The following is a 24,418-nucleotide window of genomic DNA, read 5'->3' on the forward strand; positions in this document are numbered from 1 at the left end:
TCATGTGTTCTTCCATACGCATTTCGACAGATTTGTCTGTCTGCCCGAAATAAGGAATATCGCAGTCACATAATATTTTATATATGCCAGGGTATTTGAGTTGATGATGACAAGGTTTTGGGTGGCTAATTAAGGAATTAATTTTATAATGTCACCTCAAGAAGGCTGTTACAGGCCGAAACTAGTACTGTGTTTATATTAAAACCTTTTTACTTAAATCTCGGTTCTAGTGTCATTTAATTCTTCATAAAACACACATATATATATATATATATATATATATATATATATATATATATATATATATATATATATATATATATATATATATATATATATATATATATATATATATATATATATATAAACATATATATATATAAACATATATATATATAAACATATATATATAAACATATATATATATATATATATATATATATTAAGATTATTAAATAATATCTAATAAATGTACTTATTACATACGAACAAACTTTATTAGGCTTGGCCTAGTCTCTATGCTATTAGTATACATGTAGCTGTGATATTTCTTATCGTCTGCTTTTTTTTTATGTACAAAGCAGAGTTTTCATACTACTCTGAAAGCTCCAACTAAATGTAATTTAAATATTTCTTCACTTTATTTATTATTTTATATAATGCATCTTTTAATTAATCATTTATAATGAATTCATTATAAATTAATATCAAATGTATGTTTAACTCCATTAATATGTTTTCAGTTTTTATTTTGTTTATGCAGTTTCGCTTCAGTAAGGCATTTTGTCATTCTGTGCTATCGTAATTTTTATATGTTTGTTTTAATTTTAATTAAAATTAAACGCGCCTGCGTAATTCAACTTTAGCTCTTGTTAACTGAACATCCACATAATGATTGATCGATAATTATATATAAAATAAGTGCTGTAGTACAAAAATTAAAGGAAGCAATATTGTTAACATATCTCCTTATTTATTGGTATGTGTGCGTGTATTAACATTCAGACACTGCGGTCAGTTTCCGGACAGCTTTCCATGTGAACAAACACGTTGGGATTTCGATTTAACTCATTTCTGCTGCGTTATTTTTTTTTTCTTTTCTTTTTAAACTTCGCTGTTTACATAATACTGATTGCATTCTTGTAATCTCGTAAGCTTAACAGGATATAGCGAAATCATCGTGCACTACAGCGTCGCTTCATTAACGACAAGTGCTGCAGATAGTCGGATATCACGTGAGAAAAGGTGCACCTGAGAAAGGGCAAACATGCAAGAGAACATTTCGCTTCATCCTTGGCTGCTCTTGTCCTGATGGAATGAACTTCTGCAAGAGTTAACGTTAGTACTGATGCCGAGCGAGTGCGTGCCTATATTTGATCGGTAGCAATAGCAAACTGAAGAAACAAAGCTTTATTGGAATTTCATGTCAGTACAGAAACAGTCGTGAAACATTTCGCTTGACTGCCTTTCAGTCATAGCGTGCTGAAATTCCGAGATCACAAAATATAACTGATATAACCACAAGAAAGTACTTACGAGGATATAAGAATATAAGAACATAAGTTACCTTCGTAACTCTCTGCTACTAGTATGTTCTTTCTTAAGATTATATCAGTTGCTTTAATATCATTTTTGTTCCTGGTGTTTATCAGAAATTTCCAGACCTCCTCCCCCCCTCCCCCATCGTAACTCACATATATAAGGGAGGTTCATCAGTAATAAATTTAAATAGGAAAAAAAAGAGAAATAGAAATAAAAAGAGGAGTCAGACGGAGAGATTCTATCTCACCAAAATTGTTTGCTACAGTGCTTGAATATGCTATGAGAAAAATGGACTGGGAGAAAAGAGTAGTGAATATCGACGGAGAAAATGGAGGAGATCTCCTGCCAATAAAACTAGCAGAATTGTATGCTGAGTGTTTAAGAAATTATTGAACTATAACCCTTCCATCAGTCCTATGTAAATGAGCAATGTACAGTTTGCTCATATCATTCTTTATTATAATAGCAACATCACCAAAAGAACTAGAACACATGATTATCGAATTAAATGAAGTAAGTCTGGACAGTAGCGCACTCAGGATTTAATCTTGGGGGGGGCGAGTTGAGTAGACGATTTGAGAATACACACGGAGCATCTGCAGTGATCACTAATTCATAAGTAGTATAGAAATAGAAGACACGATACAACATAAATAAAAAAAAAAAAGAATTTTAATTAGGAAAAGATTTTTGGAAAATTTTCTAGTATTTTTTTTTCTTTTTCTTTTTTTTTGGGGGGGGGGGCAGGATCCCCTGGTCCCCCTCTGGGTGCGATACTGAGTCTGGATATAAGCCTATAAATAAATATGGAGAAATCAATGTGGCGGCTCGGTGATAAAATTAAATATTACAAGCAAATATAAATAAATTAATAAATACATTTATATATCGAGAAAAATTGGGGTTATTGCAGTTCCGTAGTGCCTATGCACGAGCCGCCCCTGGTTGAAATACTTCAAAACAAAACAAGAAAATTGAAATAAATCAAAGACATTGAAATATTGAATGCATACAAATATCTAGGATAAATTATTGCAATCAATGTAGCAAACTGCCTAAAAAGAAAGATCTGGAGTCTGACAAAAAAAAAAAAAAAAAAAAAACCTAGAGAAACTGAAAACAACACAAAGAAACATGGAAAGAGCATTTTGGGAATAACGTGGATAAATAAAAAAGAATAATACTTGCATAAAGAAGTAAACAAAGGTAATGGACATTGCTTAGTATGAGAATGTCTGACAACAGATGGAAAAGAGAACAGCAGAATGGACACCAAGAACTGGTCATCGAAAACAGGTAGACCAGTGGTAAGATGGGACGATGAGATAACAAGATGTTAGGGACATTTATGGTGGAGAGATGCACAAGACCGGCTAAAATGGATGAAGCATGGAGAGACATTCGTCCATCAGTGGACTGAAGAAAGCTGTTGTTGATGATGATGATTCAAATTATACAACAATCTAAGACTAACAGAAAACGGATAATAAAACAGGATTAATTATGAGGAAACAGAGGAAATTCTGAATACAGAGGAAGCTGATATAAAGAAAAGCGAAATGCTAGTTCTTGTTGGAGACAAACAGCAGAACAGAGAAAGAAATGAATGCCAGTCATACGGAAATGGTTTGGAAAATACTGGAGAGTGGGGCAGAGCTAATAATGATCGCCACCATCTGCTAGGTGTAGCCATTATTGACTGTTACTAGCATGGAATCATCATTACTATTATTATATTCCAACATAAAAATATGTATAAAATCACACACACACACACACACACACACACACACACACACACACACACACACACACACACACACACACACACACACACACACACACACACACACACACACACAATAGTCATGATTATGCATTATTATTGGCGGTAATGTCTCCAGACACTGGTTCAAGTTATATCGATGTTTAGAATATTTAAATTAGTAGCGACCCCTAGTTTAGTTTAGTTTGCAGTAAGTACTCGAACAGTTCTCGAATGGAACCTGTAGATTCAATACATTTGTGTGTGAGGTTGATAATTAAAAAAAACTCAAATATACATATGCTAATATGGGGGCAGAGGGCGTAAGCAATTTTCAAAGAGCCGAATATCAGAAACTGAGATTCAGTGGCAAAATTTTATGAGAGTTGTCTCAGCCAGGGTAGGATGTTAGATATTTGCCAGGATAAAAAAATAGTTTTCAGACTTTACAGAGTTTTTGGAGTTTATAGAGTAAAAAAAAAAAAAAAAAAAAAAAGGGCTAAAAAAAGCAAAGCTATGTTGTAAAAATAGTCAAATAAAAGCCGAAGGATGACTTTCACAGAATATAGAAATAAATATATTATCGTGAATGTAGCAAATATTCTGGAGGTTATTGAATAAAATTAACGTAAAATAAAAAATATAATAAAATAAATAAAATAAATAAAATAAAATAAAATTAAAGTAAATCAATTGATAGAATAATGGTAGAATATATTGCGAATAAATGCATCTTGAAGTACACATGAATAATGAAGGAGAAAAAGCCATCAAAAATCTGAAATGTAGAAAGCTGGAGTAAAGTTACGATCTTAAATATTCCAAAGTAGTATAAAGGTTTTTCAGTAACTGCACTGTCCGCGCGGTTAGCCTAGTGGCTGTGCGCTTCGCAACCACGTCGATTCCTCACGTCTTCGATTCCTCAAATTCCTCACGTCTTCGATTCCCGTGGAAGACGTGAGGAATTTGAGGATCTTCCTCAGGCATAACCAAGTTAGCTGGTCTTGGGCAGTAGGATTTTTTCCGCCAGTTTATCTGGGGGTTTTCATCCCGCAAGCAGGTAAATCGGCCCCGTGAACACACACACACACACGGATCTACAGCCATAAATACTTAACCCCTCACGAGGGGACTCAACTCGCCCCAATAGGGACGGAGGAGAAAATGGGAGGAAACTCCATACGAATAAAATAAAGTAGCTACACTGCATAATTCAGAAGGCTTGGTCATATGCGCTGCGCCGGATGGCTGGAACAGAGTTCTAATCGTACCAATTTATAAAAAGACAGAGAAATAAAAATGAATTTTTATATTGCTCCAACACAGGAGAGATTTTAGAACCAATCTAAACAAATGCATGCTGTGTGTGTGTGTGTGTGTGTGTGTGTGTGTGTGTGTGTGTGTGTGTGTGTGTGTGTGTGTGTGTGTGTGTGTGTGTGTGTGTGTGTGTGTGTGTGTAAAAATAATAATGAATGCAAGAATTATAGACGAATTTTCTTTCTGATTGTTTCGGAAAAGGTGTTTCGGTAAGCATACTGGATAAATGGCTACGAAACAAATTTGAAAGAAAAGCAGTGAAGACCAATCTGTATTTTAGCCAAATACGTGTCAAGACAAGACTTTTGTCTTACGATACATAGTTTACAAATGAGGGAAATGTAATAAGAATCTTCTTTTAGTCTTCATTGATCTTAGGAAAGCATATGATAAGAACCAAAAGAAAACTGTTCAGAGCACTTAATCTGCATAGCGCACATGGAACTACGTAGAGCAATACGTTGCTGGTACGTAAGTAATAAATCAACAATTGGAATTGAAATATATACACAGACATGGTTTAATATTAAGTTGGACATATGTCAAGGTTAAATGCTATATCTTTCCATTGTCATTTATAATCTACATGAACGATATTCAAACAGGAGATATTAAGCTTCGTTTTTTGCTCTCTGTACAGTTAGTTTGAAAATTTGAGTTCTGTAGGACACGAAGAACATTTATAAGAACCTTTGAACTAAAGATGAGTTAGATCATCTCATACAAAGTGAAAGATTTTTTTTTCTTATCGCAAAACCCAGTTATCAAACGATCTACAGACATAACAGTTATGGAACACAACAGAGGAATGGTAAATCGGCTGTATTATTCAAAATTGCTGTAAATATCCTTGTTTGGAAGAAATGAATTGATATTGATTAACTGTGCAGTTAAGAGCACTTTAGATTATCGAAATATAAGAGATAATCATTAGGGACCCGATAAATATTTCAGTAATAAAGGGCAGAAGACAGTTCAACGAAATACTGAGGAAACATTAAGCAACTCTTTGGTATTAGATTGTTACAAGTCTGATATTCAGTACCTGTATATGGCAGATCCTTCGTATTTCAGTCGGTACTGTACGCCCACAGATGCGAGACACTTCTGTGCATGTCAGAAGAAGGAGAATCCATTCCGATATTAGGGTAATGAATGCGTTTCGCGAGATGAGTGTTAATTATTATACGTCGGAAAATTAGCTTTTCTTTTATGAAAATTCTAGTTCTTAAAGTGGTAACTTTTTTGCTTGTACAATAGTAGGAAAATTTACGTATAAAACACGTGATTTCGCGTGTTGGTGACGCATTCGCATATCGCCTTATTCCTTTCTCCCCTTCAGCATGAATTGACTATTTCTTGGCACATTGCCAACCTCGGTTCTATGAAGTGTGGGCGTACAATATAGACGAAGCCTTTTGGTTAGAAAGACCCGGGGTTGGAATCCCGTCTAGGAGGACGCGAAGAACCTTTATCAGGGCTTTTAAACTGCAGAAGAGTTAAACCGATCTCATATGGCTGTGGCAGTGTTTTCCTCCTGGAAACTTAGGTTTTTCGTCCCGCAACCAGAGAAACCGACCAGTGGAACATAATTTATAGACAAAATAATACTTATAGGCATAAGACCAACCTTATTCTCTAATTACGGTTACGAAATCAAGGATACTTGGAGTGTCGTGCACGCTGCCTATTAGAACTGTTGATGATAATATGTTACAAGCCTAATGTTCAGTACTGTTGGCTGTATATTTTGTTTCTCCAATTTTGTTATATTTCGTCTACTTTATTTTCGTGAAGATTTTTTTATGTAAATCCCATCCATGAAATACATCTAGTATTTTAGTATCATGAGTGGACTTCTGTTTTTTTTTAATGATTTTTTTATTTTATTTTTACATAATCTAATTGTATCTCCATAGCGCACTTGGAAGAAGGATGGGGCGTTATGTTTGGAAAAGACCTGAGTTCCATTTTCTTTTTGATGAGAGGAATTTTTAAGGGTTTTTCAAATGAAGGTGAATTAGCCAATCTAATACGGAGATAGCACAGGTTTTCTTCCGGAAAGTCGAGTTTTTCATCCCGCATACATGTAAAACGGCCAGAGAACTCGCACTGTTTACAGACAAAAAAAATACTACTGGTTTGCTGTAGATGACGTTGTGTGTGGATCGAGGATTAAGTAACGGAGATGGTTCGCTGTGTGGAGAGGAATGCTCTTCCGCGATCAATCCTTGGAAATGTCAATAATGACAATAACTAGAAACTTGTTCTAGAGACCGAACCTAAAACTTTTTCAAGTCATGTCAAGTGTGAGATCATCACCCCGCTTCAGGTAAGCATGGTGATGATCTCACACTGGACGATGGATGTAATTCACCTCTCACCTGAAGACAGCGACAAAGTTGTCTACGAAAGGATTCGAACCACCATCCTTATTGTTTAGAGAGCGAGTACGTTAACCACTCGACCAACCAGGCCAGCAATTTGCGAATGATTGCGCAAATCCAATAGTGCTGGTGTTATTTTTCTATTTTATAATAGACCTACCCTTCGTTTACAAATTAAATAAAAGCAATTATATTTTACATTTCCAAACATTTTCATCTTTGCAAATGGTTCGAATGAAATAGAAATTGCGATGACTCGAATTTTGGGGTGATTCCAAATATCGAATTACAATAAAATTCGTATAATCAGAGTCCAGAAATAACTAGCTTGTAAGGATAGACAAAGCGAATCTAGGTACTTCCTCACCTGAAACGTGCTGCTCGGTAGCAAATATCATATTTTGAACTGTTAATATATATTCCTCTTTATGTATGTGCTGCGGCTTTTGAAATCGCACGAATGCGCGCGCACGTACATGCGAAAAGTGAATGGAGTTAAATCTCCATTCATAGCAGCAAACTGGAGGACAGTCAGATAAAAGAAAAAGTAAAAACAAATAAATGGATATTGCTTCTAGACTGAAATCCATTGATTTTGTGCTAAGTTGAAGAGAGAGAGAGAAAGACAGACGAGGAAGGGGGGGGGGATCTTGGATCCTACAGAACAGTGCTGCAAATATGGCATCTGATTTTCCCCACAACAAACTTTTGGGCTCCTTCATAATATTTGCTCTCGTTGGAACCCATTGTAAGACTTCATTGGGTATAACTAAGCTCTTGAGCCCTCATTTAGGGGTTTCGGGGTTTGCTAATTTTTTCCTTTATTTTTTTTCTATCCACCATTTATATATAATACATTAGTTCCGTGGATAGGCCAAGGATTTTTTCTATTTTTATTGATTTTGTATGTTTTTTGTATTTTTAACATAATTCGGATACCCTGTCGTAGATACCAAACACGAACTTTTTCAAAAGACTTCAGTTCTCTAATAAGCGGGCCGGCGTTCTCACAGAGTGTGATGAACTTCATCTCCCACTTATACACAATCACAAACATCAATGCTTATGGGACGAATCCCCAGTCTGTCGGTTGGAGAATGGATAAGCTAACCATTCGCCAACGAGGCCAGTAACTGGCCAATGCAGAAAAAAAAAAAAATGTCGTTGTGGTAATTAATATACATTTTATTCCTTCAAATTATTTAAACTAAAATAGCATGCACATAACCGAAATATATATTTTGGACCTCAGATTGGTTCCGAATATATAATTTGAAATTCCATTTCCAGTATTCCCAATTCAAGACATTTTGCGTTGGTAGTTATTTATGATTGAATGGGAAGGGGGGGGGGTAGCGTTTCCGTCCATCCCTTCAGGCGAAAACATCATTTAATGCGTTACGGGGCCCGTTTCCCTCTCCAATACCAGCAGAACATAGATGCAGCGCTCTTTTGATTCGCTATATTCTAAAGTTTTTCCATCATATGCCAAGGGAAGATTTTTTTTTCTTTTTCATAACGCTTTTTCGCATGCAGCAAAATGAATTTCGTTAATACAGTTAAAATACTCAAGCAACTTTTTTTTTTTCGATTTATATTAATAATACGTTTTGGAAATACCGAATAATTTGCGTTCTGAGATTATGAAATCTGACATAGGTATGAATCTGCTATTAAAACATTTGGTTACAATCGTGTTAATCTTATAAGAATTCATTAAAATATTCATGTTTTTTTTTTCATATCGATAAATTACTACTCATATCCTTCAGCATTGGTGACAACATTAATCAATATCCATATCAATTCACAGTGTCTTGTTACAGACAGTGAATATGGATGCACTGTCGAACTTGATCAATTTTTTCGGTGTTATAACGGTGGAACTTTTTTTAAAATTAAAATATTGAATGCTTTTCCAGTTTACTTGGTTTTGCATATGAGTTTGTTAAGTTCTTCGATGGGGAAAAAAGACTGATAATCGCATATCCCGAAATGTTCCGATGACGATAACACGGTCGAAATGGCTCGCACCCCGTTAATGCTCTTCCCCCAGCCCTGTTTCCCATAAATCTCTACCTTTTCCCAAAGAAGCGCCCTTAAATAATATATATATATATATATATATATATTATTTAAAAAAAAAAACGGGTTTTTCTAATTTAATCTTCCCACCTTGCCTCAACCCCCCCCCCACGTTTCCTACCCCCTTTAACGGCCTAACAGTAGAAGTATGGAGAACGAAGACATCCTAACATCCAAGCAAGGTATTGCAAAATTTCTTCCTCTATTAGTCTGCATATATTTACCTCTAAAATACACTTATAATGCCCTAAAATTTCTTGAGTAAAAAACCAATGTATTAAAAATACGGGACACTCCTAAACGAAAACAGGCTAAAATAGCCGTATAAATAATAGTTTTTTAAGAGAAGTAACATGGGAATTTTCCCAGAAATAATACCTATCATATAGTTAATTCACTTGCCGATAATAGATTATCAACTATATTCATAAAATTTGTGTGATAAAAGTGCTTCCACGCAATGGCAATACTGTACTGCTGAATCGTTTCAAGATAAATTTGATACTTTCAATCTATTTCAGCAGAGCAAAATCATAATTGTGAAACTATTCTAGAGTTCAGAACCAGGGCGTCTGTTCTTAACACGCCTTTTCCCCACTCCATACTTCTTTGGTGGCGAAATAACGACACCATCTAATGACATTGGGTGGTTAACAGCCATCATCCCTCTCTGCAGATTAACTAACGAGTTTCGGTTCTTTATTTACAGTCAGCCATTATGACAGTTTATAGATACTTTTTTATTCATTTATCCTGTCGAGCCGTCGGTGTCTGTCCTTAAGGTCACTCCTTATCTGACACAGAGAAAATTGGATTTGACGTTCATGTGTGTATCAGATTAGACGATCACATTTCTTACCTTTGACGACGTGAGGGAGTTTCACATATTAGCCATACCCAAGTCTGTTCGACGTCTATAATTTCACTACATAGCGAATTGTCGATTGTAATTACCAAATCGCTACGTTCACCGTGATACACCCCGAGGAAAAGGGAAGAAGGAGGGGGGGGGGGGATTCGAGAGTGAAACTTGCTGTTGTTTGATACGAAACCTCCACTCACTGCTACCCGGCAACAAAGTTTTCGTTTAATGACAGAGGAAGGCCCGCCAAAATAACCGCTTTGGGGTCAACTACAAGCCACTTACGGATCATTTATGGCTAATTAGCGAGCGTGCAGACAGAATGCCTTCAAGCATCATAAAAGACTGAGTGTCATTACAAAATGTCCCCCCCCCCCGTCTTTTTCCGCTTCCCTGAATACAGTTTAATAGCAAGCAGCCCTGTTATTTGACAACGACAAGATAAACAAAATTATCACGAAGTGCGACAAATCACGTCACCCTTCATGTAGAACAGTCAAAGAACAGCTTGTCGTCCACCCTTTGATTGCTTTCAACAAGATAAACAGAACTATGCCTGTTGCTTGTGGTTTTAAGGCTACGTACGAGGCAAATTAAAAACACGCAATAAAACGAATGATTTGCAATATATTTCTCATTAATTTCATGTATTAGGTAGAATGGCTTATTACAACTAACGTAATAAAACTTATTACGACTTTCATAAACGCAGCTTTTATAGGATAACCCCCTCCATTTGTTTTTTGACAGTTTACGAGAAAGAAATTAGACTGATAAAAAAAAAAACTTACAAGCAGTGAATGAAATCGCTGATTTATCTTGCTAAAAAAAAAGTTGCAAAATCCCTGTAGGTGGAATCTGAGAAAAAGTATCTTTCATAGTCAAGTAACTTGTTGTGAAACCACTCGTTTAAAAAGGCATCGTATGAGCAATTTGCACTCACGAGAACAAGATAAAAAAGATGAAATTTGTGTGACCACGAACATTATATTAGTCTTACCAACGGATACCCGAAGTGCTGTATCATTATGGTGAGATTTATGCTTATCAAAAAAGAGTTTACTGTGAAAGGTCTTAAGGAAATGGCATAATAGAAGACGGAAAATGCAAATAGAGAATTTTCTACAACACTTTCTACCCTATTAAAGTTCTCATTTTAGAAATAGTATCAACATTTCAGTATTCTAATTCAACTGCTTAATTATCTCTCATGAAGTGAGATGAAAACGCTCAGAAAACAGTGAATAAAACAAAATTTGATAAAAATAAAAAAAGGAAAGATTTATGAAGAATGTCAGTTATAACCCATACACGAATGAATAAGAGAAGATTAGAATGGAATAAAATTTAAAATGAACTCACTAATTGTTAAATTAGCAAAAAATCAAAAATAAAAAACTCGAAACGAAATACAAAAAGATCATTTGATAGATAAAACGAAGACACACTGCTTCTGTTGAAGTAATGAAGTGCAACAAGCTGAAGCTTAAAGCAAAAAGAAGTGGAGTCTTATCATCTGTCATTGCACACGACATTAAAACGCGGACAATAATCATTCATCATTCTAAAAATTAACTGAAATTATTTTGCAATGTTTCTTTCCCGAGCCTGTCAGTATGAATCTCCTGTAAATAATACAAGGATCACGAGTGTTTTAAGTGCATAATAAGCAACTCTATTCAGAAGCAAAGCACTAAACAATATTCATCTCAGCTACGTTTTGCAAAATCCATAAACACCTATTAGATTTAATTTGTCTGTCTCATGTCTTTACGTCAGTATGCATATAAAAACTCTGCTTTGGCTGGATGAATTTTATTGAACACTGGTATATCGGATATTTAAATATGTCAAAACTGAATCGCACGAGATTTTTATTGTCCTAAATTCTGAAATTTATTAACTTCCGTTCAGCCAGTGTGAAATTATTGTGATATACAATTTAGATATGTTCTATCTCTTCATGTCTGCCCGTACAAATCTTGAGACTGAAATAAAAATTAGAAAGATTGTTACACTTTTCGTAAGGCGTCTTCCCAAATAGCAAATCTGAGTAAAATTCTTTAGTTAAGATCAGCATAACTTGCATACGCACAACAGGTGGACAAAACGACTCATAAGCATCTAATTTCAATTTCTGTCAAGGGTGTGACATTGAAAATGAGGTTAAGAATAACAGATTGTTGTTGTCTAGATAAATTTCGCATGTTTTCCCAAATATTGATTGTTTTGTGAAGGATAGGAAGTCCTAAACATCTTACTGAATTCATCTGTTGCGAATTTAATATGATATTTTTCATTTGTGTTTGTAAACATAAAATAAAACTCATGCCATCTAGCACAAATACACACTATCTTTGAATAGGGTGGCGAATGATCATATTTTTTCCATATCAGGCAATTATAGGCAGATAGGTATATAAATCAGATAAAGAGAAAGCAATCAGCATGTTATGTACAATGACTGGAGATGGCGGGTCAGAAGATGAAATACCATAGTGGAATTAGAAAAACAACACAAACTTACAATCTGCCTTAGTTTCAAAACAAAAATATAGATAATTAAAAAATATATATTTCAATAAATATAAACTACCTTTAAAAATGTTGGGGGACACAAACCTTATAAACTAAAGGTGCTATACAAGTTCTTCTGGAGTAGAATTTTTCCAACATCCATGCCGTATACGCGTATACGATTCGAATCCACAATCTTTGCAGTAAACAAGCAAGGCTTTTATAAATAGATCATCTGAGTAAGATATGCTGTATTTTGAATATTCCAACTATGCAGGCATGCTACATATTTATTTTCGTTTCTTGTTCACAGCTTTTCTGTTGATACACGTAAGGATGTTTGTTTTTAAAATATCAAGTTGATATTGCCGTTTTCCTACATTTTTTTTGAGCTATTCATTCAATATAACAATTTATTGGCATTTATTTCTCTATAAATATGATTTTGCATTCATTAAATATCCACTCGGAACCCCAAAGAGGAGGTTGAGTAGGATTCTCTCTCAGTAAAAGACTAGCTCAGTATTACCACACTTTTATCTTTTCCTTCATTTTGTTCATTTCATATATAGCAGTTTTTTTCTTCTTCATATATTGCAGTTCCAAACACTAGATAGGACTTCACATCTTTAATTTATACCAATCTATTTTTCGAATTCTTTTTTTAACTAAAACTGAACAGAAAGTGCAGCTCATAATAATAATTCAGGCTTGAAACGCGTATGTTCTGAGATATGAAGATATAAATAAGCTTACATTAAACCGACATGAAACAAGTTAAGCAGGATAAATGAAGTGAACATAGTTGACCCTACAAAAGTCTTAGCAAAGGGATTTCTTTAGAAGTCCAGGTCATTCTAAAAGCTGTCTCACATTTTGTGTATGATTAAAGTAATTTACTGAATGTCTGTATTATTTCTCCTTGGAGTTTCGGTTCCTCTTACCTGTTTCCTTAGAAATGTGTTATTATATCATAACTTGTTAGGAGAATGTTTTGTGTAAAAACAAAACAAACCTGTTTTAAGAATGGGGACGGAAGTCTTGAATAGTTAAGGTACAATGCTCCTTTATGTTTTAACCAATGAAAGCCAGTAAATAATTGAACAGTTTTCAAATGATTTAATGAAATCATCAGCAAACAGTAATATATACAGTAGGATGAAAAACAATCAGAAGGATCGTGTGAAGAAATTAATTGGCATGAATTGCTATGGTGAATGCCTCAAACAATCGCAATTTCGAATCAGTCAATTACACTTGACATTTCTAATCTATATATATTTTAGTTTTTTATGCTCTTATGTTTAACCTAGATGAAAATCTTCATAAAGAAAAAAAAACGATAATTAAGTATTCTTAAGAAATAAGGGAAAAGCACATTAACAAGCAGGTGTGGTGTGGATGATGATTAATTATAATAATCTAATGATTATGAACAGATACAATCTCGATGATAGGCTGCCAAATGCAGCTTCGTTTCATTTTAGGCTTCCGTACAGTATTATTTTACTGATAAGATCATTAGACAATGGCATGCATCTTAATGGAATAATCATAAAATTAAATCGCTAAAAGAAAACTACCGGATTGGAAAAACGTCTTTAAGAATATTTAAACAAGGAAATCAGGCATGCATTCAAGAAAGAAAACTTTACATCTGAGAAGAAAATAAAACTTTTAATATCAAATATATCTGATAAGCGGTACATTTAGCATCGGACACTTTTTTATTTCTTTATTATTAAGGAATAAAATATATTTTTCTTAACATTACAGTAAAACATTTTAACATGCTATGCAAACGAGTTGAAGCCAAAAATGACTTGAAACAATTATTGCTAACTGAATGTTACTTGACAGTATATTTTAAAGAAATGAAACGTTCTTCAAAAACTGATATCAGAGCGTTTAATACTCGGATTAATATTGATAACACCGTAAAAATTGAATAATCATTGCCGTACGTGTAATCAAAACTTTAAAATGTATATAAATGATGTTCTTTTTAATTCCCTGGTCTATCTTTTTTAGGGAACTATGATGTTTTTTATTTCCTTTTACTAAAAGTAAAATAAAAGGTATTTTTAACAGAAAATTACTATTTACAAATTGCAAGAGATAACTTTGGTCACGGCAACACACTGAATATTCGATATCTGGTGGTAAGTAGTACATTATTTAAATAGAATAAAAGCTCCGATGAACTGTGATATGTTTCTTAAATTTTATAGTAAAATATGATGATATGTACCATTTCCCATCCCTTTAGTTCGCCAGTTGAAGCGCATTCTCAGCATTATTCTGAGTATTGGGAAGTTTTCATCTCGTACAACAGAGAACTGTATTTTTAAAAAAAAACACGTTTGCACTGTTCTGGACATTTATCCATCTATTGAACCTCATCTCATATCAGTTTCTATAGGTCTATGTTGGTTTTTCTCTGATGATAGTAATTGAAATACTAGCTTAATATTAGCCGTAACAATAATTTACTTGCTACCTGTATGTTAGCTCGTGTCTTTATTCCACTGAAGATATTTTCACTAAATTTTATTATAAACTTGACAACCTACTTTAATTTTGATTTAGTATGTAATGTCTACTGTTTAGTTTAAGACTCAAAAATATTTATTTATGGATATAAGAAAAACGAATATGGATATATTCATTTCCAGGCACACTTCCGCATTTCAAATACTTAGATATTATCTCTTGTGAATTATAAGAGATAACACTCGATTTTGTATAAGCAGAGATCCCTGTTTTTAATTGCAGACTTTAAAAAGTTATCAGCAGATTAAAAAAAAAATCAAAATTTAGTTATAGAAGTTCTATCCCCGTGTATTTGGACTCGCTATCCACACAAAGACCACATCATGTCTTCGATTCACTAATCGATCTCTTTTCAGGCACGGCTGACAGAGTAGACCACAGAAGAATTAGGCGTTAGTTCAGGGGTCGGCCGTTCAGCCATTTTGGCGAAAATAGCATTCAGTTGAATATCTCGAAAGCCGTACCTGAAAAAAGGCTGCAATAATAGAAATAAAATAGTTGGAAGAGTGATGTCATTCGTGAGAGTTCCAAGTGTCCAGTGCAGACCCAGTACAGGTTAAACTAAATCTTCACTGCACACTGTACCTTCGGTCACATCAGGTCTTTAATAAGTAAGGGGGGATTACAAAAATAAAGGATATTACAAATATATTTTTATTTCATAGACAAATACTTGAATCTGAAGGTAAAATGTTTGCAAATTTACCATATTCAGTTATTTGACTACTGTGAAATAAAAGTGTATTTTTAATATACTGTATTTCTGTAATTAGAGATAATCTTCAATTTGCTATCCTAAGGTTATCAGATAGGGAGAGTGAAAGTTTCCTTGTCTACAGAAATGTTTCTAACAAAAAACTTAAAAGAGGAGATTTTAAAGTAAATGATATCTTTATTAAACAGAGAAGAGTGTGTCACAGCGTTGTTACGTGATCCGCTGTTGTTCGTGCCTGTATGATCATTAACTTTACTGCTATATTTTTATGGATATAGCATTCATAAATTTTCAGAACCACGTGAAATCATCCCTGGAAAATATATTAGCTTCGCAGTTGTCCTATACGTATATAATATGTGTTCTGGCTCAACAGACTCTAATTTCTCCATTGAAATCATCCATAGAAATTACTAATCACTGATTTGGTTAATTTTATATACAAAATGTATTCCAGTTTCCTTTAAGAAAAAAAAGCGCAGCTTATTATGCACAGTTTATTAATAGAATATTTGGCTAATTGTAAATAGGAGACTTACTGCTGATTGGAAAATGGTAAACTGTACATCAAATTTCCAATTAGATGGAAACGCAGTCGTTAAGGTTAGCAAAAACAAAACAGAAAACGGTGTAGGCTTTTAATGATCATCTAATGACAATAAATGGCTCTCCATTTCCTTCTTTTTTTTCTCTTTTTTTTTTCCTTATTCTCTTAAACCAGCTATGGAAAAAAAAAAAAAATAGAATGACCTTGGGCTACATACGTATATACTCAGAATGGCAATCCTCAAAAATCGACATATAATGCCCTCTTCATGAGAAATCATTCAATCCAGAGATTCCCATCCTATTCGAGTGTTTAGCGCTCACATTACCGGAGATAATGGGCGAGTATGTCCGGTCGTATCCCTGAAGCGGACAGTTTAGCCTAACTGGTAACAAAAGACATCGATCATGTTCAGTGACAAACGCAATAGGGATCAACGGAGAGTTAAGAAGTGTATCATTGCACTGCTGGGTGACCTCTTATTATTCATGACTGCATGATCATTATCTCTTCTGTTATCTATTGGTGGGTGTGGCATTCTTAACGCCTTCGCAGATTCCTATAGTCCAACTTCCTCAGCACCCCAGGGGTGGAAGAAGAAGAAACGTAAACAGTTATCACTAGTCGGAAAACAGTGGTTACTGACTCAAATAGGAAAAGGGCAAGAGGGGGGGGGGATTGTTATGTTGGCTTGTCATTGTGGGGCATCTTTAGTGTTAGGCAGACGCTATACCAGGTGCAAAGCGAAATAAATAATACAATCATTATGCAAGTTTGGTAAAACACCCGATTATGTTTTTGGTAATGAATGGAGAGAAATCATCCTCGTTGGAGTTTACCTAAGGCCAGGTAAGAAAACGTAGACATCTCTCGTTTGCTATTGGGCAAAGCATATCATTCATTTATGCCTTAATAAATATCCAGGTCCCTCCCATTTCTCATGAAACGTTGTAGTTCTAGCAGCTAACTTCACCTAATAGAGACGAATGTATGGTTATAGTCTTATTATTTCTTGTTACTTGTCGTTGCTTATTAGCTAATTAGGCCCTGGCAAGCTAAAAATGTCAATTTTTTTTTTTTTGGCTCAAAAGAATACTTGTTGCATAAGTTGAGCTGACACACAGAAATGTTTCCAGTCCAAATACTTCCAAACACGCTCAGCTCTACTAAAAGCGAAACCTATCGTTGTCGTGAAACATTACGTCACATCTGTCTGTATCTAACCAAAACTCCTTCATGATTTAAAGAGATAAATAATCGATTTTTTTTTAACCTTCATACAAAATAGTGTATGATCACAGGCAACCTACCATAGAAAATAAAAAATTAACCTTTCTTTCAGAATTTATCAGAAAGAAGTAAAATTAAGAGGAATAAATATTATCAATTTTCGCCAAACAAAATCTAATAAATTCTGTTCAGATGAATTCAGCGAAGTAAGAAACCGAAGTTTATTTTCATATCGTTTGTGATAGTATGTATATTAAGAGCATTAAATTTTCCACGGGATGTTCATTTTTGCACTATACTGTACCTGAAAGCTGCTGTCCTTTTATGGATGGAAATTTTGTGCAATCTATTATTTTAGAGGTTATGTTTATATATTAATCGTCAACGGTCATTAAGAATCTTCGAGCGTAGGACGAATCATTCTTCTTCCTGCTTAACTTCATTGCCGAATACAATAAGCTTTAGAATTTCTACCTGGTTTCATATCTCTAGTTCAAAAAAAAATCACGAAGTAGGTTCCAGCAGGTCTTAGTGAAATATCTTAAAATACAAGACAATATACTCTCCTTAAAGAATCCTTTAAGAATAGTATTTCTTAAAGCTTAAATTATAAACAGTTTGTTCTGCACTCGCATCATCATCATCATACTCGTATGAAATTAGACCAGATGACTTTTTTCCTTTCATAACTTTAACGTTCATATATAGATTTTTTTATATTTTTTCTGTTCGGTATCTTTTTCCTGTGGATATTCAAATATTATTCTTCGATATGTTTCGTTAGAGATTCTCTTTATATTAACCCAGTTTTGTAGGCAATTCTGTTTTTTTTTCTTTTCGATTATTGTTGTTACTTCTCGTTCTTTTAATATTGTAGTTCCTAGAACGTTTTTTTTTTCCATTGTCCGTTTCTCAGATTTGTATTGTAGTTGACAGTACTAATTAGAAATTCGTATTTTTTATGGTTTTCAAGTTCGATTTATTAATCCTGTCATGTTTGAAAACTTGGAAATTTTGTTATTAACATCTTTACTCATAAGATATATGTCATCTTGAGTAATTTAAGTAATTTTCTCGATGAAGAATGCTATCGTATGCGTGGTTATAAAATAGAATCTTCATCAAACATGACTAAGCACATAGAATTAATATACATTATGAATCTTATGAGCATTAGTCTTTTTTTTAAAGTTCAGTGGGATAAAAACAGAGACGGCTGAATGCAGATAGTGTGTTTCATTCCTTTTTATATCTCTTCATATATACGATAATTTATTTGCTAGGAATAAGAAGCCTCTGTAGCTCAGCCGATAATGACAATTCCCTTTGAATGGAGGCACCATGGGTTGAATCTCGTCTAGGATCCTATGTAACCATTATAGGTGTTTTTCAAGTGAAGAAATTAGCCGTATGGAGGCGATATAGAGTTTTTCTCCCGGAAATTCAGGATTTTCATCTACTAAGACAACCCAGGCAGACTATGCAGATTGGATCAGCCGACCTATCAGAACACTAGTCCGGTTACCGAAGCCAGTTACTTGACCGTAATAGATCATTGAGACCGACGCTTAAGGGAGAAATGAGAAAGATAAATATCTTTTCCTCCTTCAGGATTCTAATAGCGCATTTGGAAAGAATGATCAGATCTATTATATATATATATATATATATATATAACAAAGCATACTTCCCTTCAACAGTAATCTTGGTTCTCCCTACAAGGCTGCTTCCTACACTTTAGTACATGGGTAGAGAACCAGTTCAATTTGTGAATGAATTCAGTGATATTGATTTCAAATTGCTGTAAAGTAAAGGAGCCTCCATAGCTCAGTCAGTATAGACGAAGACCTTTGGCCGGAAAGACCTGGGTTCGATTCTCGTCAGTAACGTGAGGAACCTTTAGTGGTCTATTTCGACTAAAGGTGAGTTAGCCGGTCTCATGCAAAGATAGGGTTTTTTCACCCGGAAACTCGGGTTTTTCGTCCCCTAGAACAGGCAAACCGTCCCCGTGAGTCGGTCCCACATGGATTACAGTCATGAATACGTCCCAGATATATGCCAGTCCCGAGCCCGGATAAACTTGGGGAGTTGGGGAAAGCAATGATGAACTACCCTGTAAACATCTCACCAGGAATACTTTGTGGGCAATGCTTACAAAGTCACCTACGGTCGGAAACGACTGAAAGGGAAAATTATCTTGTATACTATTCGAAATGAAAATCGAAATAAGTTTTCAAGACTGTCATATGTACTACAAATTTCTATAACACTTCAAGTATTAGGTATGAAAAGGATGCTCAAAAGAATCCTATCTTTAAATAACTTAAATGAAATTATTAAAGAAAAGCTAACTATTACAATGAAATAAATATATGTAAATGAAAGCAGAGCGAAAATCATGATGAAACTGTTTTTAGCATAAGTACTATTTAAGTGCAGAAAAAAATATATATTTGAATTTCTTGTCAGTTACATCTACGAAAGATCGAAACTTTTGGTATAGCTGTAATGTGATTGGACCACATGTTATACCAGAACACTAAAAGAAATGTGATATCCGACCGAGATTAAAATCATTGCCACCTGGTAGAATAAAAAATCTAAAAATAAAGAAATAAATACATCATATAACGCTTTTTATTGCTCAAAGGGAGTAGACAGAGCTCCCTTTGTAATAAAATTTGAGTTGCGGGGTTAAACACCCTACTTTCCATAAGAAAAACCTTATACTTTCCTGCCTCAAACTTGGGACTAACTGAATAAAAAATCTAGAAAATATTCCTCTGGTGTGCAAAGTCGAACCTAAATTAACAATAAAACTTGAAATCTGTCATTCTGGCAGTTAACATTATGGAATAAAAATTGTTGCCACAAGCTACGCAGGCACCCAGGAATAAATGTAAGAGGGCAGCAGAGAATTCAAGAAGCGTGTTAACAGCAAAAAAAAAAGAAAAAGAGATAAAATTATCTACCTATAAATGTAGTTACTTTGTTGTTTTTGTTAGAACTGCTACCAACACACATTTTCCAGTATACTTAATTATATATATTGTCTAGTAAAGAAAAATTTCAGCAATCTTTTAATATTCATATCAAGAAACTATCAATATAAAATTCTATAAACAGATAGAGGGTACAGCCATGGGTTCTCTACTCCCCCCCCACTCCCTTCCACAGGAAACTTCTTTATGGAGACTTTTGAAGAAAAAGCCTTAAACTCAGCCCCACAAAAACCCCACTGTCTGGCTACGCTACGTGGATGATGTGTTCTCTATTTGGCCGCATGGCTTAGACACACTCCACAACTTCCTAACACACTTAAACAACCAACACCCCAGAATCCAGTTCACCTTGGGAAAAAAAAAAAAACAACAGTCGCCCTTTTCTAGACACTCTGATTACACGCCAGCCTGGTGGATCCCGGGTTTTCTCTGTTTACAGAAAACCGACCCATACAGTTAGATACATTCACCAACAATCACCCTCCCCCCTCTCAAACCAATATGGGATTATAAAAACCCTATATAACAGGACAAAATTAATCTGTTCAGACAACAATGCCCTAATTACTGAACTTAACCATATCCTTAACACCTTCTTAGCCAATGGCTACAACCCCGCAAAAATCCAGAAAATATTAAAATCAGTTAACCACAATCCTCTTTCCCTTCATAACAAAGATTACACTAGATCCATCACCATTCCCTGTATCCGGGGCACGTCTGAAAAGCTAACAAAAATCATAAAAAAATATGACCTGACTACCTGTTATAAACCACATAAGAAACTGGCATCCCTTATCTGCTCCACCAAAGACCAGCCACTTCCCCTAGACCTACCTGGAGTATACCAGGTCCCTTGCAGCTGTAAACTGTCCTACTACGGGCAAACAGGCAGAACAGCTAATATCAGGATTTCCGAACACAAAGACTACATCCGGTTTCTCCAATACAGCCACTCAGGACTTGTGGACCATGCACCAGATACCCACCACAGAATATGCTGGAAGAAAGCCATTTTACTACACCGTAGTAAAATGGCTTTCTTCCAGCTTTCTTCGTAGTAAAATGGCTTTCTTCATTTGGGTGCATGGGACTGCCCCAAATTTGGGAAGCTTGCATCCTTAGAACATCAGCCCAACAGCCAAGACAACCCAATTTATCCCGCTAGGAGGCACCTTTAGGACTCTAGGACCAACGTCAGTTACCTTGTTCAGCCTCATTTGCTCGTTGTTAGTGCCTGCGTGCATATATCATAGTTTTATGTTCCCAGAAGATGGCAATGTAACCTTGCCGAAATATAGGAAGGTATTAATTAAAGTTTTTTAATTAATATTTTAGTATACGTTGTCATTTCCTGAAAAATTAAAAGTCATGTGTAACCAACGTATAAGTTTATCTACAAGAATAACTATCAATATAATCTGAGCGATTATTTATTTCTACTGAGTAGGCACAATTAATATTTATGATTCTATGTAAACGTAATAAGATATGAAAATAACAGGGAAAAAAGAATAGAAAGAACAAAAAAAAAAAGAAAGAAAGAAAGAAACATTTAAAAGAAAAACAGAATTTAAAAAAAATTCTCTTTTTATTATTTGCTGACTAATCCATCAGAATAATTAACACACACACACACACATGATGGGTCTTACCTGAGGGTTAAAAGTTAGGCTACTACCTAAACGAAGCGATGTATCTTGAAGTAAGCTACTTGCTGCACGACTTCGTTTTCCTGTACCATGTATGGACCTTCTGGCCTCGGCAGTTGCCTTCGGCTCTGGTCGGGGATGATCGTGGATTCCCTTAGCTTGGAAGAAGATGGCGTAATCTGTATGGCGCCAGAAGTGGGTTACTGGGTATCCACAGTGCCCTCTGCAAGCAAGAACTTCCAAACGACCCGGACATTTGCGATTTGGACATGGCTTTCCTGGAAACATTATAATAATTACACCTTGCTTCTCGGATGTGTCTGCATATTATTATTTTTTATTATTCTTTATAGACTTTTTTCTATTTTATTATTTGAAACTATTAAATAGAGACAGAGATGATAATTCCATCTATTTTTTCAATTCATTAGTTTTTATATTTAATAATGTACAATTCTCTCTCTCTCTCTCTCTCTGTCTCTCTCTCTCTCTCCTCTTGTTAAATTCTACACTGAAAAAAAAAAAAACTTTTATCGTTTTTATCAATATAAACTCTCCCAAAACTCTAAAACTGAGTTTTTTAAAAGTAGTAATTTGCGTCATTTTTCTCTGAAAATTCTCATGTTCATATTATTGATAGGTTATATAACATTTAACAGTTTTTCAAATGTTACTCTTTATTGACGACTGGAGAAATTACAAAAATAGTAATTATTTGATTATATGTAGTAACATGCTGAAAATCTATTTCGGAATTCTTAAAATGGGAAAAACATATTTATGAGATTCATTGAATGCAATTCCAATAATGTTTCTTTTTATATTTTTTTATGTTGATAATCTAATAGACAATGAAATAAAGCGTTTTTTTCTACGCATACAGAAATCATGTATGCAATGTCTCTCGATAACATTGCTAGCGATAAGAGGAGTAGAAACATATGACAAAAATACATAGTTTTTTTATTTTTTTAATGCTTTAACTCAATCCATTTTAAGTCACAAACACCTTAAGAGGTGGGAATAAAGCGATTAGTGATGCCAAACCGAAACATATTTTTAGATCCCTATACTTCTCTAACTTATTACTAATGGATTTGAGGTGTCGTTGTGAAAGCGGATTATTATAAGTATCCGTTTGTCTCTAGTCACCAGAAAAATCTTCGCATTTAATGCGCATATTTTAAAATCAATAACAGAATTGAATTATAGGATACCATAATGAAACTACGATAATCTCTCCAACTTTGTTTTCTTTTCTGATTCTGTAATGGATTTTTTTAAAATTCTGGATAACGATTCTACCTCTTGAAAAAAAAAAATGTTTGATACTGAAGGTACTACACATACATAAGTTTCATATATAAAAATCAAGATTTCCAAATATGTTATTTGGTTTTCTAATTTCATATATTATTAGGTCTCTATTGTATTCGTTATTGTAATCATTATGCATATATTCGATACATGTAATGGTGGATTTTGCAAATTTCATCCACTTATGGCAATGTCGATTAAGCCATACTGGGTTTGAATTCCGTCTAGGACACAGTGAACATCTTATAAGAGCTTTTCAACTGAATGAGATGTGTGGTCTCATATGGATGTAACAGAGTTTCTCCCCGAAACTCGGGTATTTCATACTGTAAAATACGCAAACCCGCAGAGAATACATTCTTTTTATAGGCATAATTACACCTCTCCTTATAGCCTTTTTTGTTTGGGCTGAAATTTTAAACAATAATAAAACTCTGGGTTATATCTCATCAGATTTAAGAACTAGCGCACTCTTATTTAAACTTTTCATCTTGATGAAAAATTTAAACTTTCATCTTGATGACTTTCAGGGATCCTCTTCTATGCTTAGAGGCTTGTACGCTACTAATCCTGATCTACTCAATGAAAATGAAAATGAAATTTCATTTCATTTACTTAATTTCAACTCAATTAAACAACAACTGAAAACAAATAAAAAATAACCCAAATCAATGTTTAATGTGAGGCTGTTCCTTAACAAAAGATCTTTTTTTTTTTTTTTTGCATTTAAAAAAAAATTATATCGATTTACTATGCTTAAAATTTAAAAATTATATCGCTCTACTGCGATTGGTTGTTAGTATCGCAGTAGAGCGATTCTAACAATTGTAAGTTTGCGGTTTGTTTTGTTTAAGTTGGTATGGATATATGTATTGCAGTGTTTCTTCCTTCCAAGTGTTTCGTTTTTCGAAGTGTTTCTTCAGTGGA

General features: G+C 34.3%; 1 protein-coding gene across 1 annotated transcript in view; it reads right to left on the bottom strand.

The window, feature by feature from the left end:
* LOC150108170 (uncharacterized) overlaps nucleotides 1–24,418 on the bottom strand; it is a 58,072-nt gene that overhangs the window by 11,638 nt on the left and 22,016 nt on the right. Inside the window, exon 3 of the mRNA XM_090390421.1 lies at nucleotides 22,178–22,452. Within this exon, the coding sequence (XP_090246547.1) occupies nucleotides 22,178–22,452 (275 nt within the window). The remainder of the gene's footprint in view (nucleotides 1–22,177; nucleotides 22,453–24,418) is intronic.

The sequence above is a fragment of the Typopeltis vanoorti genome, chromosome 3, assembly GCF_054136105.1.
Source record: "Typopeltis vanoorti isolate ZY-2024b chromosome 3, IOZ_Tvanoo_1.0, whole genome shotgun sequence".
In the NCBI taxonomy this organism is placed as follows: domain Eukaryota; kingdom Metazoa; phylum Arthropoda; class Arachnida; order Uropygi; family Thelyphonidae; genus Typopeltis; species Typopeltis vanoorti.